Source organism: Cricetulus griseus, chromosome 7 (assembly GCF_003668045.3).
Source record: "Cricetulus griseus strain 17A/GY chromosome 7, alternate assembly CriGri-PICRH-1.0, whole genome shotgun sequence".
NCBI lineage: Eukaryota > Metazoa > Chordata > Mammalia > Rodentia > Cricetidae > Cricetulus > Cricetulus griseus.
In genome coordinates, this window is record NC_048600.1 from 98,180,484 (window position 1) to 98,199,224 (window position 18,741).

Below are 18,741 nucleotides of genomic sequence, written 5' to 3' on the forward strand. Positions count from 1 at the left end.
GCACGCCTTTAATCCCAGCACTCGGGAGGCAGAGGCAGGCAGATCTCTGTGAGTTCGAGACCAGTCTGGTCTACAAGAGCTAGTTCCAGGAAAACCTCCAAAGCCACAGAACACCCCTCCCCCCCCCCCCAAAAAAAAAGATAAGAAAGGAAGGAAAAGGAAGGAAGGAAGGAAGGAAGGAAGGAAAGAAGGAAGCTGAATCACTGCTACATACAGAATAGGTCCTAACTAGCATCCTCTTCCTCATGAGTGACCTCTCCTCAAAATCCAGGCTACCCTCTTGAGCCCTGTCCAAGAAGTTTGTTTATCCATTCTGATCTGCCTGCCTGGAAGTGGCCTCTGTCTCTTGGCTGGCAGACCCACTCTGCTTGGAACTCCAGCCCTGACTTCCCAGGAAGCCCCATGCTTGGGTAGGGTGCCAGAGCAGTGGCCAGCAGTAGGAAGCAGCTCACCTGCCCGCCACCCTCACCCTTTCCTAATAGGACCCTGTTCCCCCTGAACTGACTGGACTCCTGCAGCAGTCCCAAGACCCTCTGCTCATGATGCTATTTCCTGATAACCCTGAAGAGAAGACCCAGGAGGAGCTGTCTGGCCAGAGCAGGGTTCCTGCATTGACTGTGGTGTCCAAGTTCAAGGTGGGTCTGATAGTGCTGCCCTGAAGTGCTCGGTTCACTCTCATAATTGTTACTGAGCACCCCTCAGGATTGGGGCTGTTTACTAGGGAGCAGTAATGTGTCATGCAGAAGTGGTCCTGGTCCCTTCAAGTTTATCCTCCAGTGTCTTTTACATAGGAAACCAACAAGACACTACGGGATATAAGACTATGACAGGGACTGGGGCTCTCACCTCTGCTAATGGGGAAGTCAGAGAAGAGTAGCACTTTATATGGAGCTGTGACTGCCCTGTTCAAACCCTGTGCTGGGCTGGACCAGACTACCGCTTCCCTTGGTGTTGTCTGCTTCCATTCTGCTGTGTGAAACTTGCATGGGCTGCTCACCTCCCTGGGATCTCTTGACCACTGCCCTCCAACTTGTTCACCCACCCTGCCACTTTTTCTGTCTGTTCCTGTTCTGTCTGTTCCTCAAACCTAGTTTGAGGGTACCCTGGGAAACCCAGGTTTATTGTCTGAGAAGCATGCTACCGCCACAGCATCAAACACTACTGACAAGACCTGCACAGCATGTGTGTCATTAGGCTGGCTGTGATATAAGTAGACTGTGGGTCACACCCCTGTGACACAGGGCACAGGGTAGAACAGCAGGGCTGGTGTGAAGCTGTTCTCCTGTAAGAAAGAATTGGGGAAGAGAGGAAAGGGACAAGCAGCAGACCAGAGGATCAATCGATGAGAGCCACTGGTCAGAAGTGTCCCTGGATAAAAAGGGTGACAAGTAATGGGTGGTTAAACTGTGCTTTGCACAGGTTCTTTAAGAACTTCCAAACCTATGAGAGTGAGAAGGGAAGAAAAGGAAGGAAGCAGAGGTCATGAGGAAGCAGAAATTTTGAGTCAGGTGTAGATTAGAAGAAAGGACATATGATAGGTAGGATTTTAGTTGGGGGGGTGGTAGAAGGGAGGGAGAAGGGAACTGGGATCGTCATGTAATTCAATCTTGTTTGTAATTCAAATATATATATATATATATATATATATATATATATATATATATATAATAAACCTGGGGAAAAAAAAGAACTTCCAAACCAGGTATGGTGGCTCATGTCTTTAATCCCAGCACTTGGGAGGCAGGTGGATCTCTGAGCTTGAGGCAAGCCTGGTCTACAATGCAAGTTGTAGGATAGCCAGGACTGTTAACACAAAGAAACCCTATCAGGTGGGAAGGGGGATTCCAGTAGTCCCCAGGGCATGCAGGTCCTGATCTCAAGGCTGGGAGGGCCACCAAGGACATAATGTATTCACATTTATGACCCTCAGCTGCCCCAATCTGCCTTACCCCAGATTTCTCTGTCTGCAGGCCTCACTGGAACAGCTCCTGCAGGTCCTACATAGCACAACACCCCACTACATTCGCTGTATCAAGCCCAACAGCCAGAGTAAGCCACAGACCTTCCTCCAGAAAGAGGTAACTAACCCTGAGCAACAGCTGCCTAGCATCAAACCCCATCTGGCCAGGCCTAGAAAACTAAAGGGAGACCATCTCCAGATGGATTGATCACAGACAGTCAGTCTCTCAGGCTGGACATTAAGGGTTGCTTATTTCGCTGCTCTGGCAGGGCAGTCATGTGTAGTTGTATGTCCTGTACACTGCACCAAGGCCTAGCCAAGGTGGCACGTAGGGACTCCAGAACATCTTGCTCCTTGCTCACCTAACCTAACTCTGACAATAGGCTGAATCTGCTCAGGGAAGTGGCTGTTTTGTGATTTGTTCAACATCTGCAGTCCATGCAGTTCGGCTATCTCTGACTATTAATCTCATTTTCTAATTTACATAGAATCACTCCTCAGGGTTTCAGGGTCTGAGCGGGTATAGAGGATGTGTGAGTGCTGAACAGCACTGAGGAATGTCCAACAGTCACCTGGTAAATGTAGCTCTGTAGCCAAGCCGGGGGGTGGTAGCGCACGCCTTTAATCCCAGCACTTGGGAGGCAGAGGCAGGTGAATCGCTGTGAGTTGGAGGCCAGCCTGGGCTCCAGAGGAGTGCCAGGATAGGCTCCAAAGCTACACAGAGAAACCCTGTCTCAAACAAAAACAAAAAACAAAAAACAAAAAAAAAGAATCTTCACAGTATAACCTTCCTTGCTTGAGCAACCTGGAGAGGTGAGAGACAGCCAGGACCATTGCAGACCTTAGCTATATCAGGAGCCAGGTACCAGACAGGGCATTTGTGGGTCTACCAGGACCTCTTCTAGCAGGGAGTGGCTCCCTTAGTTTCTCATGGACCCACAGAGACAGATATCTCCATCAGCCAATCCTGCCTGTCACTGAAGGTCAGGACCAGAGATATGCAAAAGAAATGGCATTACTGGCCTGCAGGTACTTGCTCTGTCTCCCCACCCTTGCAGGTCCTGAGCCAGTTGGAGGCCTGTGGCCTTGTGGAGACCATCCACATCAGTGCTGCTGGCTTTCCCATCCGGTAAGTGAGCCACATTGCTGTGGGACCAAAGCATTTAGAACATGGGCCAGACAGAGGGAGGTAGGAATGAGGAGAATGGCAGGTCTGTGGCGATCCACCTGGAAGGCAAAGGGGTGGCACCTGTGCATCTGTTCAGTCACTCATTGTGGAATCTCTGCCCTTGTAGGGCCTACATTCCTGTGGAAGCTAGAAAATTAGGTGTGAGCCAGACACAGCCACACCTATGACCCCAGCACTTGAAATGCTGAGACAGGAAGATCAACACAAGTCTAAGGCGAGCCTGGGCTATGTAGTGAGTTTGACTCCAGACTGTGACACTGTTTGAAAAATCAACAAAAGGGCTGGGTGGGTGCTAGAGAAATGGATAACTCTGAGGTTAAGAGTACATACCACTCTTCCAGAGGACCCATATTTGGTTCCCAGCATCCACAACCTAAGGCAGATCACAACTGTCTGTAAACCCAGCTCCAAGACAACCCAACCCCTCTGCCTTAATGGATGCCTGCAACTACAGGCACATATGCACACACGCTCACCCACCCACTCCACACACAGACACAATTAAATATAATACTCAATCTCCCCCCCCCTTCTTTTAGGAAGGGTCTGGGGCTGGAAAAATGGTTCAGGGTTAATAGCACTGGCTGCTCTCCAGAAGACAGGGGTTCAATGCCAGCTCACAGCCATCTATAACTCCAGTTCCAGGGGATATGAAGCCCTCCCCTGGCCTCCACAGGTACCAGGCATACACATGGTACACAGACAAACATACAGGCAAAACACTCATACACATAAAATTTTTTTAAATTTACAAATAAAGCAGAGTGTGGTGCCTCTCAGCTCTCGGGAGGCAGAGGTGGGCAGATCTCTGTGAGTTCAAGCCCAGCCTGTTATACAAAATGAGTTCCAGGACAGCCAGGGCTACACAGAGAAATCTTGCTAGGGGGGTGAAGAGGGAAGAGGAGGGCTAAATATTTTTAAAAATCAATAAACAAAAATAAGTGCTTGCTGAGGACCAAGTTGGGATGTCCAGCACCCCTGTTAAAAGCTGGGTATAGTGGAGCTAGAGAGATGGCTCTACTGTTTAGAGCACTGACTGCTCTTCCAGAGGAGCCAGGTTCAATTCTCAGCACCCACATGGCAGCTACAGACATGGAGCTGTCTGTAGGTCTAGTTCTAGGGGATCTGGCACCATCACAGACATACATGCAGGCAAAACAATGCATATAAAATAAAAATAAAAATCTTTTTTAAAAAAAGAAAAAGCTAGGAATGTCAACAGGCATGTGTAATCCCAGCACTGGGGGATGAACACAGGGTTCCCTGGGCTTGCTGCAGCTAGTTTAACCAGTCAGCAAGCTCCAGGTTCAATGAGAGACTATCTCAAAAACTAAGGTGGAGAGCTATAGAAGGTTTCCAGTGTTAAAATTAAGGCCTCCACGTGTGCAAGCACACACATACTTCCACAGAAAAGACACACAAGTACAACTAGTGCTAAGAAAGAAACAGAATTTATTGCTGCAGGGAAAATCTGTGGTCTGGTTATCAGTGCAGGCCCAGAGAAAAGGAAAGGGCCAGGCTGGGAGGGCTTAGAACAGAGAACAACCACAATACTGTCAGGAAGTGAGACACCAAGGGACTGGGCCACAGAGAAGCAGCAACAGGGAATGTAAGAGAACAGGAGCCAGACACAGCTGGCCATGAAAAGCCTTGACCGTTTGCCCTGAGTGCAGTGGAGGCTGCTGGGGTGGGAAGGGAACGGCAGTGTCTCATATTCTCAGAGAATTCTTGTGCTGCTCACTGGAGGTTAGATGCAGGGTTAGGACAGAAGATGATGAGTGATGTTGCAGGTGTCTAGGAGGAGGATTAGCTGTGAAATCTGGGAAGCAATAGAGCAACCTGGGATATATAGTTCATAATATGTAGCTCACAGTGAAGAGAACGGGATGGTTTACAGGGTCAGGTGAGGAACAGTCAGCTTCCAGGCTGTAGAAATGAGTGCTGTCTTCTGGGGCAGATGGTTGAATCAAGACAGTTTACCAAAATGGGCTAGTCTAGGGGAGGCCAGAGTTGGAGTATGAAGGAAAAGGGAAGTGAGAGTCAGGAATTCTGTCAGATTTGAGAGGTTTCTGAGGACAAGCCTCAGAGTTTTAAGAACTGTGCAGGTACATGCTGTCCATCTTCCATGAGTTTGAGCACCCCACTACCAGCAAGGAGATGTACCACACCACATGAAGTCAGAGGACGACTAGGCAAGTCAATTCTCTCCTTCCACCATATGGGTCTTGAGGATTGTCAGACTTCACAACAGGCACTTTTATCTGCTGAGCCATCTTGCCAGCCATAGGCTCAATTTTAAATGGTGTCTGCAAGCTTCCCACTGAGTGGCCTGGGCATCTCTAGAACACACCTCCTCCATTCAGTGGGGATGGTCAGGGAGCCCTGGCTTTGAGCCCCAGGCAGGCACCTGTGGCTTTTGGAGCCTGTCCTGGAACTTGATCTGTAGACCAGGCTGGCCTCGAATTCAGAGATCCACCAGCCTCTGCCTCCCGAGTGCTGGTACTGAAAGCGTGTGCCACCACCACGCAGCTTACAAAGTCATTTTTGCCTGCTTTGGCTTCCAGGGTATCTCACCAGAACTTTGTGGAACGATATAAACTGCTGAGAAGGCTCCGACCTCGCACGTCCTCTGGCCTCCAGGGCCTGTGTCCTGCCAGAGGGCCCTCTGGTGAGTGGGGTCCATTTTTTGTCGTTTGTTCATCCATAGGTTACTGAGGACTTAGCTGTACCTCCTCTGAGATGAGGATCCAGAGACTAATGGTTGTTGGTACAATGTGGGGAACAAACCCCAGCTGACAACGGTGTAGAAAGGCAGAGAACTAACTCTGACACCAGGAAAAGTGGACATGAGAAAGCATTCTGGAGCAGGTGGTATGTGGGCATAAACTGGATTAGCCAGGTAACAACCACTAAACAGGACAAAGATATCTGAACAAAAGCTTCCAGGCATGAGACAGTAGATGGGCCCTAATCAAGAAACATGGACTTTATTTCCTGAGTAGATGAGGGATTCCTTCAGGGAAGAGAGCCAGTGCTCTATTCACCTCATGCTCTCGTCCACTCTAGGGTCTTGGGGATGAGGCTGTGAAGCCACCCAAGGAGAAGCCAGAGCTGTGGGCAGCTGAGTAACAAGTGGGAAAAACTGGTCAGTGTTGATAGGCGCAGCTCCATACAGATACAGAGGTAGACAAGAACAGAGGGTGAACTCTGCCTGCCAGCAGGCAGAAGGGAAATCTGAGGAATCTGGACCGGCCCTACAAGGCCAGCTTGAGTTCCAGGTCCCAGGAGGCATCAAAGGAGATGTGTGTGTACAAAGCACTCGGGCAAAAGGCTAGCCAGTAGCTGTGACTGAGAGATTGTTGGCACAGTGTGGCTGTCCATAACCAAGAATGTGGGAGTGTTAAAGCTCGGGGACAAGTGGAGGGACAGACACAAGGACTAAGACAAATCTCAGCCCAGCCACAGCTGCTCTTTCTCCTGGGAGTTTATCACTCTCCTTTCCCTCTCCTTTCTTTTTCCTCTCTCCATGGCTTGCCTTCCTGTCTGTCTTACCAACAAGCCCCTCTGGGCCCTGATCTCATCTCCTGCATCTGCTTTGATGGCCTCTGTCTCCAGTGAGGCGCTGGGCTGCTAACTGCGGTCAGAGCCCTCAGGTAAATCCTCCCACACAGGAGGAGCTTGGGAGGGTTTTCCCACAGCTGGGTATGTTCTTTCTTTTCCGTAAAGGTAAGGAGTAAGAGGTGGAGCTGAGGCAGTGGCCAAGCAGCCTGGGATTCCTTCCAGGCTTCCAGTCTTTCTTGCCCTGCCCATCCACGAGACATGGGGCAGTAGAGGCTTCAGCATACTCCCAAATAGCCAGGATTGTGAGGGACTTAAGGGCTCCCTCTACCCACAAAAGGGTGGGAAAATGACTAGATCCAGAACAGCAGCAAGAAAGAGGCTTAGTGAGCTCTAGGGAGACCAGTCAGTCTCTTCAGGCTACAGAAGCGTGTGACAATGAGCAGGCACTGACGAAGCCTTTCTCCCACCCCCCAGAGCAGCCTCTGTGTGCCAAGGATGCCACGCTGCAACCCCCACTACAGGACATTCTCCATGCTCTGCCAGCTTTAATTCAGACAGCAACCACTCCCAGTGACCCAGCTGAGACCACACAAGTCCCACTGTACTGTGGCAGGACAAAGATTTTCATGACTGACTCCATGGTAAACTGGCTGGGGTGTGAGATTATAGGTACCAGCTGCAAGTGTAGGCCATCCTTGGGGCAGGGGCAGGAGAGGCCAAGGACATCAATGGATTCCTCTTCTCTCAGCTAGAGCTTCTGGAATGTGGGCGTGCCCAAATGTTGGAGCAGTGTGCCCGCTGCATCCAGTGTGGCTGGAGGCGGCACCAGCTCCAAAAGCAGAAGAAACAGAGGCAGGCCGCAGTGCTCATTCAGGCAGGTAGGTGGAACCCAGTCACCTATTAGTGAGGCTGATTCCATATGATGGGTGTGACTAACACAGCCCTGACAGACTTTTTGAAAAATGAAAATAATTTGTCTTTTTGCAGTGCCATGAGTTAGACTCAGGGTTTCACTCATGCTAGGCAAGTGCTATACCATGGAGCTATGTGCCCACATAAGCCACACACACACACACAAAAAAAAATTTTAAAGGCTCAGATAACCTAGATCCCTCTTGTTCCTTGGGCACTGCTGAAGACTGAGTGAGATCTGTGGCAGTCTGGGAATTTGCCAGTTAGACTCCCAGGTGGCTCTTCAATGTGTGGCTATCTGCAGGGTTGTGGGCAGTATAACGTAAGATTTATTGTGTGAGTCTATGCATGTGTACCATGTGTGTGCAGGTATCTTTAAGAACAGGACATCAGATCTTCTGGAACTGGAGTCAAAAGAGGTTGTGAATCACCATGTGGGTGCTGGGAACCAAATCTGGGTGCCCAGCAAGAGCAGTGACTGCTCTTCACCACTGAGCCACCTGCCGAGGAGTGACTTCTGTTTGTTGCTTTTGTTTTGTTTTGTTTTTTGTTTTTGTTTTTCAAGACAGGGTTTCTCTGTGTAGCCCTAGCTGTACTGGAACTAGCTCTGTAGACGAGGCTGGCCTCGAATTCACAGAGTGCTGGAGTTAAAGGCATGCAACACCATTACCCAGCCCAGGAGTGACTTTTAAGCCCCATTTTGCCTTATGTAATGACGTAGTATACCACTGAAAAAATAGATTTCACACTTTCACATCAGCCCTGGTACTGGCCACATGACTAACATCTCTAATAATGGTTTTGATGTCTTCTGCTGTTTCTTTAGCTATTCGGTCCTGGTTAACTCGGAAACACATCCAAAGGTTACACATAGCTGCCACAGTCATCAAGCGTGCATGGCATAAGTGGAGAGTGAGTATGACTGGAGGCCAGGGTGGACAGTACTTGGAGACTGGGCTTCAGACAGGCCTGAGAGGGAAATGTCTCTGCCATTGTGATGTGGGCGTGCCAGCAGGCCATGCAGCCTCTCTGCCTTGTGTCCCCCTGTATGGTGAGATGGCTACAGACAGCTCCAATACAGGGTGGCTGTGAAAGTAGAGTGGCAGGGCTGGAGAGATGGTGCAGCGGTTAAGGGTTAAGGGATCTGGGTTCAATTCCCAGCACTTGGGAGGCAAAGGCAGGTGGATCTCTGTGAGTTCGAGGCCAGCGTGGTCAGAGCAAGTTCCAGGACAGGCTCCACAAGCTACAGAGAAACCTTGTCTGGGGGGGGGGGGGGGAGTGCTGAAAAGAGCTAGTAAGATGGCTCAACAGGTAAAGGTGCTTGCTGCCACACCTGACCAAATGAATTTGAGTCCAGGGACCCTCGTGGTACGAACAAACTCTGCCTGTCTCTGCCTCCCTATCACTGGGATTAAAAGCATGCACCACCACTACCTAGCTATTTAATTTTTTTAAAGAAGGCTAAATCTTGACTACCCAATATCAATCCCTAGGATGCCCAAGTTCTCTGACTTTAGTGTGTTCACTATAGCATACCTCCATGTCAAGTAAATGAATGCAAAGGTAAATTCTTTTCGGAAGAAGGCTGGACAAACCTAAAGCTATAAAGCAATGTTTTCTCTTTAAGATCAGAATGGCCTGTCTTGCCGCTAAAGAACTGGATGGTATGGAGGAGAAACCCATGACTCAAACTCCCAGTTCCCTGAGTTCCTCGCTGCCCCCAGCACACACTAACCTACTGGGGGCAATAATCCACCTCTGGCCCCTGGGACTGGTGCTAGCCAACTCAGCTGTGGGTGTGCGGGGCTTTCAGAGGAAACTGGTGGCCTATGCCTGCCTCCGGCTTCCCTCGAGCAGCCCCAGCAACAACATCCAGACAGCACAAGATCAGGCTGGAATCACATCCATAAGAGCACTGCCTCAGGTATGTTCTCGTTCTGTGAGATGGTAGGTAGTCCTTCCCACAGTTCCAAGTTGTTCACTGAGAAAGGCAGTGAGCAAAGCTTGCCCATATGTGGGAGTGAGGGATAGTACAAAACTCCTTAATCCAGCTAAATAAGCCAAAATCTATAGGTGTGGATTACTGCCATTTTTTTTTTTTTTTTTTGAAAAAAAAAAAACAGGACTCTTCAGAGTCCTTCAAAAAGTGCTTCTAAGTATTTTGCCTGTGAATGTTTGGCTCTTTCTCTGCAATGTTGTGAACCTTGGTTAGACATGTGTCTACCAGATGGACACAACCAACACCCTAGAGGGTAACTATAAGGAATTAAAGAGTAGGATAGTTAACTCTAGAACATTAGTCCCACTTCTAAGAAATGAGTGGCCATAATTTATCACCTCAAATGACACTGCATTTGGCAGTTTCTTCAAATTTTATCCCTTGGTTACTGGCTGTCACTTTCTCAACTAGAAATAATAACTGTATGGCCTGGTTCTATGTGTTGTGCCACCTGTTTCACTTGAAAGTGGACCCTCGCAGCCTGGTCTCAGCTCAGCCCCTTCCCTGGATAACCTTGGTGATAGCACATCATCTTGGAACCTCTGTAAGAGGGGGTTAATACCCAGCCTGGCACAAGGGACCAGAGGAAAGAAATCAAGTCACTAAGATGCTATATAATCTGTACAAAATCTCCCTGAAATTGACGAGGGATAAACAGAAGTGTTGTGATCTTCCAGCTGTAAGTAGACATGGGATGACAGATAGCACCCTTAAATAGACTCCTTCCCAGTATTTCCTGACATGCTCAATGGATGCAGGGTTTTATTCCTGAGTTTCTCTCTCTGAGATGTCTCTGGGCCCTGCCACTAACAGCATGCACCTCTGTTTCCCTAGGGCTCCATTAAGTTTCACTGCAGAAAGTCTCCACTTCAGTATGCTGACATCTGCCCTGAACCTTCAGCCTCTAGTGTTTCTGGTTTTAATCAGATTCTGCTAGAAAGAAACAGGCCAGTCCAAGTGTGATTCTTCTACCCCCACCTGCCTACGTGATCTTTAGTGCCTTTGTTTCTACAAGGCCATTTCCTGCCAGCTGCCTTGCCAAAGACATCTGATCAACACACAACTGCCAAGCTATTCCCACAGCGACTCTGACTGCACGCGCAAGCAACAGTTCCTGTCTGTGAGCCAGGGCTTGGCGGTCAGAGGACCAGCCAGCCAGGACTATGGTTTTAGTACTGGCAGGATCTGGGGGGTGACAGTTAACAAACCAGGATTGGGGCCACAACGTCCCAGCTTACTGTATTCAGGCTCAGCAGATGTGGCTGTCCATCCAGAATGTTGTCACAACAGCAAGATGGACACTAAGAGATAGATACTAAGTCATCCACAAGCACTTTAAAGGGGCCAAATCACCCTACAATTGGCTCTAATTTTGGCTGGGGAAGAACTTACATATAGTTCATTAAGGAACAATACTATTTAATAAACTGATTTATTTAATGTAACCAAGAACAATATCTTAAATTTATTTAGTAACAGTATCAGTTTTTAATTCAAATGGATAAACTTGGTTATTTATGATGTAACTCTAAACTGTACTGGAAATAAATTTAAAACCACCATGTAAATATAAATAAATAGCTTTTTTTTTTTTTTTTTGGTGAGTTTTGCTTATGGCTGTGGACCACATGCTTACAGTACCTTCTGAGGCCAGAAAAGGGTGTCAGATCCCCTGGAACTGTAATTACAATTGTTGGCAGTCATGTGGGTGCTGAAGATTGGTCCTTTGGAAGAGCTGAGCCATCACTCCAGGTTTCTTCTTCATATAGGCTCTGCACTTTGAGTATCCTCCACTTGTCTGAAGCAAGCTGAGTGATGATGAAGACCTACATGTTGTACAGCAGCCTTGCAAACAACCTCCTCCTAGGAGGAGTAGTGGGCAGCTTGAGCAAAGAGCACATCCAGTTTCAAGAATCCCTTTTCTGGGATGGTTCCACGATTCTTAAACAACAGTCTGCAAACTCCACAAACAAAGGCTCCTGCATGCAGGCTTTCATCAGCTTTGCTTTGTTGTCACCCTGATCAAGGTTAACCATCAGCTGTCTCAGGTGTGGGTTGAGCAGTAAACTTCTTAAAGTTGCAGATTCACCTTAAAAACCAATGCCAGCTTTAAGTTCAAGAGGAACCCAGGGCAGTGGCTGAAAACTAAGTTTCCAGTGTAATCAACTATGAAGGGCTTCTATCTCCTTAACTATTATGCTGTCACCACCCCAAGTCCTAAGGTTGTACAACCAACCAGACATGTAAACCATTCAACAAATGCCTTTAATCCCAGCACTTGGGAGGCAGAGTCAGGGGGATCTCTGTGAGTTGAGGCCAGCCTGGTCTACAAAGAGTTCCAGGACAGCCTCCAAAGCTACAGAGAAACCCTGTCTCAAAAAAACAAACAAACAAAGGACTATGGAGAGAAGGATGGGGACTCTCAATGCCTCCTCTAGCCTGTGTGCACATACATACACAAATGAGATTAGCACCAATAACAGAATTCTTACAAGCACCAAAGAAGCAATGCTACAAAAATGTGCATTGAGCTGGACAGATGGCTCTTTAAGAGGACTCATGCTCAATCCTCAGCACCCAAGGCAGGTGGCCTACAACCACCTGTACTCCAGCTCCAGGAGGATCTGACTCCTCTGGCTTCTGTGCACCTGCACTCATGTGCACATACCCACAGACACATGCACATAATTAAAATGTGGTGGACACCATCCTCTCCCTGCTGATTACCCAGTCTATTTTTGACTGGACTGCAAACAGCACATAACACAGGATTGCCCCACAGGCTGCTGTAAGAGGCAAATCACTACCCTCAAATGTGACTATAGTAATAAATCACTAGTAAGTCCAAGCCACCAAGGGAAGCTAGAAAAGTGCCTAATCTGAGCCTGAAGATTGAGAAAGACTTAAGTAAGCAAAGAAAATGAACTGCATTTTTAAAGCAAAATTATGCCAACCTGCACACACCATAGTACTAGAGAGGCAGAGGCAGGCAGATCTGAGTTTGAGACCAGCTTGGTCTACATGCAAATTCCAAGCCAGCCAGAACTACATGATGAGACCATCTCAAATAAATCCCATTTTATGCATCTCATGTACACATGGAGGTCAGAGGTCACACTAAGTGTCTTCCTCAACTGAAACTGTTCTCCACTCCCCACCCCCGACCCCCAGACAAGGTCTCTCACTACGTTCCTGGGGCTGAGAGTGCTGGGATTAAAGGTTCATGCTATCACACTCAGCTTCCACCTCATTTTTTTCAGACAGGGTGCCTTACCAATTCACATAGACCAGCTGGTCAACAAGACACTGGGATCCTCCTACCACTACCTCCCTAGTGCTAGGACTACAGCACCCAGATTGTTCTCTTGTTTTACATACAGAGATGCTGGAGACTAGTCAATACTTGGGACAAAAGTTGTCCTCTGACTTTTATGTATGCCTGCCGAGGAGGGGTAAAGGGGTGCACTGATGGAGTGAAGGCTCAGTAGTTACATACATTTGCTGCTCTTGTAGGATCTTCATCCAGTTCCCATGTCCATATTTAGCAACTCACAACCACCTATAACTACAGCTCCAGGGGCTCCAGCGCCCTCTTCTGACTCCTACCAACCCCTGTACTCAGGTACAGAGATACATACAATTTAAAAGTAAATCTTTAAAGACAGAAAAGGGCAAGTGAGGTGGCTTAGCAGGTATAAGCACCAGCTATGCAAGCCTGGTGGCCTGAGTTTGAGCCCCAGAAACCACAGGCAAAGGAGAGAAATTACTCCAGAAAAGTTGTCCTTGGAATTGCACTCAAGCCCACACACACTCACACACTTCATACAAAAGAGTAGCAACAATTCTGAGTATACATGCAGCATCAGGAGGTAGAAACAGGAGGGTGGCACCAAGTCTGAGGCTAGTGTAGTTTATAGTGAGTTCGAGGCCAGCCAAGGCTACACAGTCTGATGTACTCTGTCTCATCAAAAAGAAAAAATAAGGGAAATGCAGTGCTGAGCAGAACACTTGCCTCAGACGCCTCCAAAACAATTCAGAGACCCACCCACATTCCACACAAAGGAAATGGTATTGGAACTATCACAAAATGGGAATTCTGAGTGCTTGTGACACAAGAGTTTTGTGACCTCAAATATATGGAGCTGTTCTTGGAATGTGCTTTCATGCCCCTCCCAGGTGTGGTGGACTGGAGTGACTTCATTTCAGGTACTCATTACAACTGGCTAGTGCTATTTCTTTATATGTCTCTATGGAAAAACATGCTTCTGCCTCATGCAGCTTGTCTCTGTGACTGTACGGTTTACCCAGGTGACTATTCTCAACCCTCAGGATATAAATTGTCTGATACTTTGAATAAAGTTGGCTATTGCATGAGACTGTGGTCAACCTCATTTTTAGGCTCCATTCTCCCAGGTTCCACTGCCTTTACAGCAGTAAACAAAATCAATGAATGAAAAGCAAGCCCAGAAAAGACTTACCTAAACTCTTTAAATTCTGCAGAGACACTCTGTCTTCTTCCTCGTCACTGTTGAGGAAGTCAGCTATAGAGGAGTCATCATCTGAGGAGTGCAGAACACAACCAATTGGTCAGGTATCAGAACGCCAGGACAGCCATGCTGACAACATATGCACATATGTGTGTGATAGTGAGGGGCATACCAGTAGTCACAACCACATAAAATGAGCAGCTTGCTTCTCTGATTTCATCCCCTCTTACAAGAAAGGGAAGGTGGCAGAATGGTGACTGTGCTTAACAAATGTGTGGTTCATACTTCCTGTGATCTGCTGGCAAGAAGTCTGGTTTTTCAGGGTGGGGGGTTATTTTTTGTTTTTTTTTTCGAGACAGGGTTTCTCTTGTAGCTTTGGAGTCTATGCTGGAACTAGCTCTATAGACCAGGCTGGCCTCGAACTCACAGACATCCTCCTGCCTCTGCCTCTGCCTCCCGAGTGCTGGGATTAAAGGCATGCGCCGCCACCACCGGGCTTTTTTCTGTGAATCTGAAGGACCGCTTTGTGATACAAAAGGAGCTGCTTGCAGAGCCATGACACTCAGGAGGCATTATGGATAGATGAATACATGGATGCATGAAACACGAGTGGAATGAAAGCCCATTACCGCTCTAAACTCTAAGAAGACTCTAGCAGTTAAAAAGAAGCCTCCCTCATGGGCCTACCAGGGCCCAGGGCCCAGGGCCCCTACGCCCTTCATGGAACCATGTTTCAGGATGCTGGCAGCACCACCTGTGACAACCTCTGACCCACCCTGAGACTAGAGCTGCTGCTACCTTCTGCACCCTGCCCACCCATCTCCTCTCTCCTTCCCACTGTCTTTGAAATCCCTTGCAGGCTGCTCATTTAAAGTTGACCAACTTACCTTTGCTTTCCTCAGACCCTATATTCACCGGAGCCACTGTTCTTCTGTTCTCAGCAGGACGGGTTTCCGGGTTGCACTGCTCTGAGAGAGACACAAATTTCAGGCATACACAAACACAACCTCTCCATGCCAGCAGCAAGGCTGCAACTTCCCATCAAGTCAGGGAGAAGCATGTGTACAGAGTAGAGACGGAGACGGGGGTCAGGTCAAATGGAGCAATGGGCCAAAGAAAACCATGAGTAATTCTGACTCTAACTCAGTGGAAATTGACTGCGCTCAGGTGGCCGTGTGCCCCCACCCGAATTTCACTGGGATTAATGGCCTTGACGTCTACAAGCATCACATGTTTTCTCAGCAGTTTCAGATCTCACATGTATGTACCATGTGCAATTAGGAACACAGATGTGGGAGTTGTCACTCCACGTTGAAGGGTTTAGTCACAGAAGACACTACAGAGATGGATAAGGTAAGAAGGTTCTGGGCTGAGTCCAGGAAATCCAGAGACTTAGAGGAGAAGCTTTGGCAGGCAGAGTTCTGTGCCTGGATAAGAGAAAACAGGAGAGACAGAGTAACAGAGACAGAAAGAATATTCTACAAGTGTGCCAGTGCCTGTGGAGGCCAGAAGAGAGAGTCAGAGTCCCTAAAGCGGGGTTACAGGTGTCTGGGAACCACTGGACATGGGTCTGGGAGCCAAACTCAGGTCCTTTGGAAGAGTGCCAAGCACATAAGTGCTCAACCATCCCTCCAGTCCTAGAACTTCTTTTTTTATTACAAACAAAATAGACCTCCACAAAAGAAAAAAAAAAAAATGTTGAGAGTTCCAGGATGGCCAGGACCTCAGAGAAAAACCCTATCTCAAAAAAAGAGAGAAAGAGGCTTGGGCATTGGTGGCACACACCTTTAATCCCAGCACTTGGGAGGCAGAGGCAGGCGGATCTCTGAGTTCGAGGCCAGCCTGGTCTCCAGATCCAGTGCCAGAGCATAGGCTCCAAAGCTACACAGAGAAACCCTGTCTAGAAAAACCAAAAAAAAAAAAAAAAAGAGAGAGAGAGAGAGAGTGTGTGTGCTCACATCATACACAAAACTTACCAGGAGATTTGGTCTTTCTCAACAGTCTCAGTATGGAGCCAAGCTGGCCTGAAACTTGTAGGGATCTTCCTGCCTCAGCCTCCCCCATGCTGGAGTTACAATCACAAGTCTGCACCATCACTCCCAAATCCCCCCCACCCCATTTTAAAGGTTTTGTTTTTAGCTGTGGGGGTGACACACGCCTTTAATCCCAGCAGAAGCAGGCATGTATCTCTGATTTCGAGGCCAGCCTGATCTACAGAGTGAGTTCTAGGACAGCCAGGGCTACACAGAGAAACCCATCTCGAAAAACAAAAAAACAAAAAAAAAAAGGTTTTGTTTTTATTTGTGTGTATATGCCACAGTGTGCAGGTGCCTGTTGAGGCCAGGAGGGGCGTCAGATCCCCTGGTAATGGACATATAGGTTGCCTACAGTAGGTGGGTGCTGGGAACCAAACTCAGATCTTCTAGAAAAGCAACAACAGGCACTCAGCAGAGCCCTTTCTCCATCGACAGTTTTTTTCTCAATACATCAGTTACTTTTCTTAGCCAGACCTGGTAGTATGGACCCGTATTCCTATAACCGTAGCATTTGGCGTACAGAAAGCAGGATCATGATATGTTTGAGGGCAGTCTGGACTATATAAAAAAGAACCTGCCTCAAAATACTACACACAGAAATAGAAAACTTCTCTTTCTATTGTAAACAACAAACAACCGGTATTTTAAAGACAGAAACGCTGCTGGTTAATTCAAGGATAGTGAGGGGCTACGCTAGAATGCTAAGACGAATAAACAGCTAGGACTGACTTTTTCCAGTAAAGCAGTTGGTTTGCTTTTGTCTGGGGCAGGACCTCAGTCTAGAGCCCAGGCTGGCCTTGAACTCGTGGGAATCCTCCAGCTTCGGGCTCCTGAGTGCTGGGATTGCCGGCCATGGGACCTATCGAGTGCAAGGAAGGGCCAAGGGCTGCGACGGCGGTCCGGGGTCTTACCTTTGTGCTTCTGGAAACAAGTGACAGAGCAGCTGTAACAAGAAAGACAGGCCCCGTCAGCTCGAGCGGCCGCCGCACGCGCCTCTTGCCCGCAGCCCCCGCCCGCAGCCCGGCCTCCCTCTCTCCCTCCCTCCCTCCCTCCCGGCCCGGCGCTCGCGCTCCCCAGCCCCCACGAGCCCCCGGCTCACTAGGGCACGCGGCAGGCCGGGCAGCGGTATTTGGGCTTCTCCAGACAGATCACGCAGACCACAGTTTCACTGTTGAGCGACGCCATGACTTCCCAGAGGACCCCTCGCCGCCACCGCGGGCGCTCCCTTTTGCCTAAGCAAGGACCAATCACAGCGCAGCACGCTTACTGGCAGTCCAAACCAGTGGCTTGATCCTGCTCACTGTTCCAGGCATCATAAGTGGAGTGCCGATACAATCGATACCCGTTGAGGCTGCGGCCTCCGGGTTTTCTCTGATTAGATCAAGCCGCGGAGCTCAGGAACTTTCTCACTCTGCATCCCTGGAGCTGCCGTCACCGGTGGGCACCACCATGCCCAGTCAAATATATTCTTTTTTAGTTATGTATGCGTGTGCGCCTGTGTCGGGTAAGGGTCAGAAAAGGATGCCAGATCCTCTGGAGCTAAATAAAGATGGGCAGTTTTGAGTCACCTACTGTGGGCGCTGGGAACTGAACACAGATCCTCTGGAATGGCAGCAAGCGCTCCTTACCCCAAGTCATTTATTCCTCCCAGCACAAAAGACATTTTGTTTTGTTTTGTTTTGTTTTTGTTTTTCAGGACAGGGTTTCTCTGTGTAGCTTTGTAGACCAGGCTGGCCTTGAACTCGCATAGAGCCGCCTGCCTCTGCCTGCCAGGAGCATCTGAGCTTGCTGAGATGATCTCCTAAAACCTGGGAGTCCTGACTCATGCTCCCTGAGTCTTAACGGGCTTGGTTGCCGCCTCGGAGGCCTTTCATCAACTAGAGTGGATACCCAGGCCTAAATTCTTGAGCTATTGAAAGACAAAGGGAAAGCATACATAAAAGGTTTTGTAATCTGTAGCTGGAAGAGAGCTGTCTCTATGATGTTTGGAAGGATTCTAATCTCCTGGATTTCTGCTAAATCTTGGGTGCAAAGCTCAAGACAGTCCACAACAATTCTATGTCTGTCTCAGTAGGAAGTGCAGGAAATGAGAGAGAATCCGTTGGTACGACTTTAATCCCAGCACTCAGGAGGCAGAGGCAGGTGGATCTCTGTGAGTTCGAAGCCAGCCTGGTCTACAAAGCAAGTTCCAGGACGGGCAGATCTACACAGCTACACAGAGAAACCCTGTCTCGAAAAAACAAAAACAAGAGAGAGAGAGAGAGAGAGAGAGAGAGAGAGAGAGAGAGAGAGAGAGAGAGAGAGAGAGAGAGAGAGAGAGAGAGAGAGGAGAGAGAGAGAGAGAGAGAGAGAGAGAGAGAGAGAGGAGAGAGAGAGAGAATCCAATATGCATCCACACAGATCCACTAACCCTTAACATTATTTATTTATTTGGTTTTGGTTTTGGGCACTCGCTCTGTAGACCAGGCTGGCCTCAAATTTACGGAGACCCGCCAGCCTCTGCCTCCCGAGTGCTGGGATTAAAGGCGTGAGACACCACTGGCGTTCCTTTTCTTGAACATTGGACCCGCTCTGGTTTGAACGTGAATCTCCCAGGA

The 18,741-nt window shown here is 48.4% G+C and overlaps 2 protein-coding genes across 7 annotated transcripts in view; one reads left to right on the forward strand and one right to left on the reverse strand.

Moving 5' to 3' along the window:
- The window catches only part of Myo19 (myosin XIX), a 33,085-nt gene extending 22,015 nt beyond the window's left edge, over window positions 1-11,070 (forward strand). For 5 of the 6 annotated variants that reach the window (XM_027426395.2, XM_027426394.2, XM_027426397.2 and 2 more), the window contains 9 exons: window positions 483-635; window positions 1,971-2,078; window positions 3,019-3,089; window positions 5,714-5,817; window positions 7,185-7,351; window positions 7,459-7,588; window positions 8,449-8,534; window positions 9,250-9,546; window positions 10,456-11,070. In XM_027426395.2, coding sequence (XP_027282196.1) covers window positions 483-635; window positions 1,971-2,078; window positions 3,019-3,089; window positions 5,714-5,817; window positions 7,185-7,351; window positions 7,459-7,588; window positions 8,449-8,534; window positions 9,250-9,546; window positions 10,456-10,584 — 1,245 coding nt within the window. In that variant the 3' untranslated portion in view covers window positions 10,585-11,070. Of the gene's footprint in view, window positions 1-482; window positions 636-1,970; window positions 2,079-3,018; window positions 3,090-3,255; window positions 3,382-5,713; window positions 5,818-7,184; window positions 7,352-7,458; window positions 7,589-8,448; window positions 8,535-9,249; window positions 9,547-10,455 lie in introns of those variants that run through there. The other variant, XR_004770756.1, reaches the window with a different exon arrangement.
- A 133-nt stretch (window positions 11,071-11,203) lies between these two features.
- Window positions 11,204-17,381, reverse strand: Znhit3 (zinc finger HIT-type containing 3). Its single transcript, XM_027426410.2, has 5 exons — window positions 17,244-17,381; window positions 17,056-17,087; window positions 14,996-15,076; window positions 14,100-14,180; window positions 11,204-11,710 (listed from the first exon to the last, which is right to left on the reverse strand). Exons 1-5 carry the CDS (start codon window positions 17,327-17,329, stop codon window positions 11,529-11,531), a joined length of 462 nt encoding a protein of 153 aa, XP_027282211.1. The 5' UTR covers window positions 17,330-17,381; the 3' UTR covers window positions 11,204-11,528.
- Between the last annotated feature and the right edge of the window lie 1,360 nt (window positions 17,382-18,741).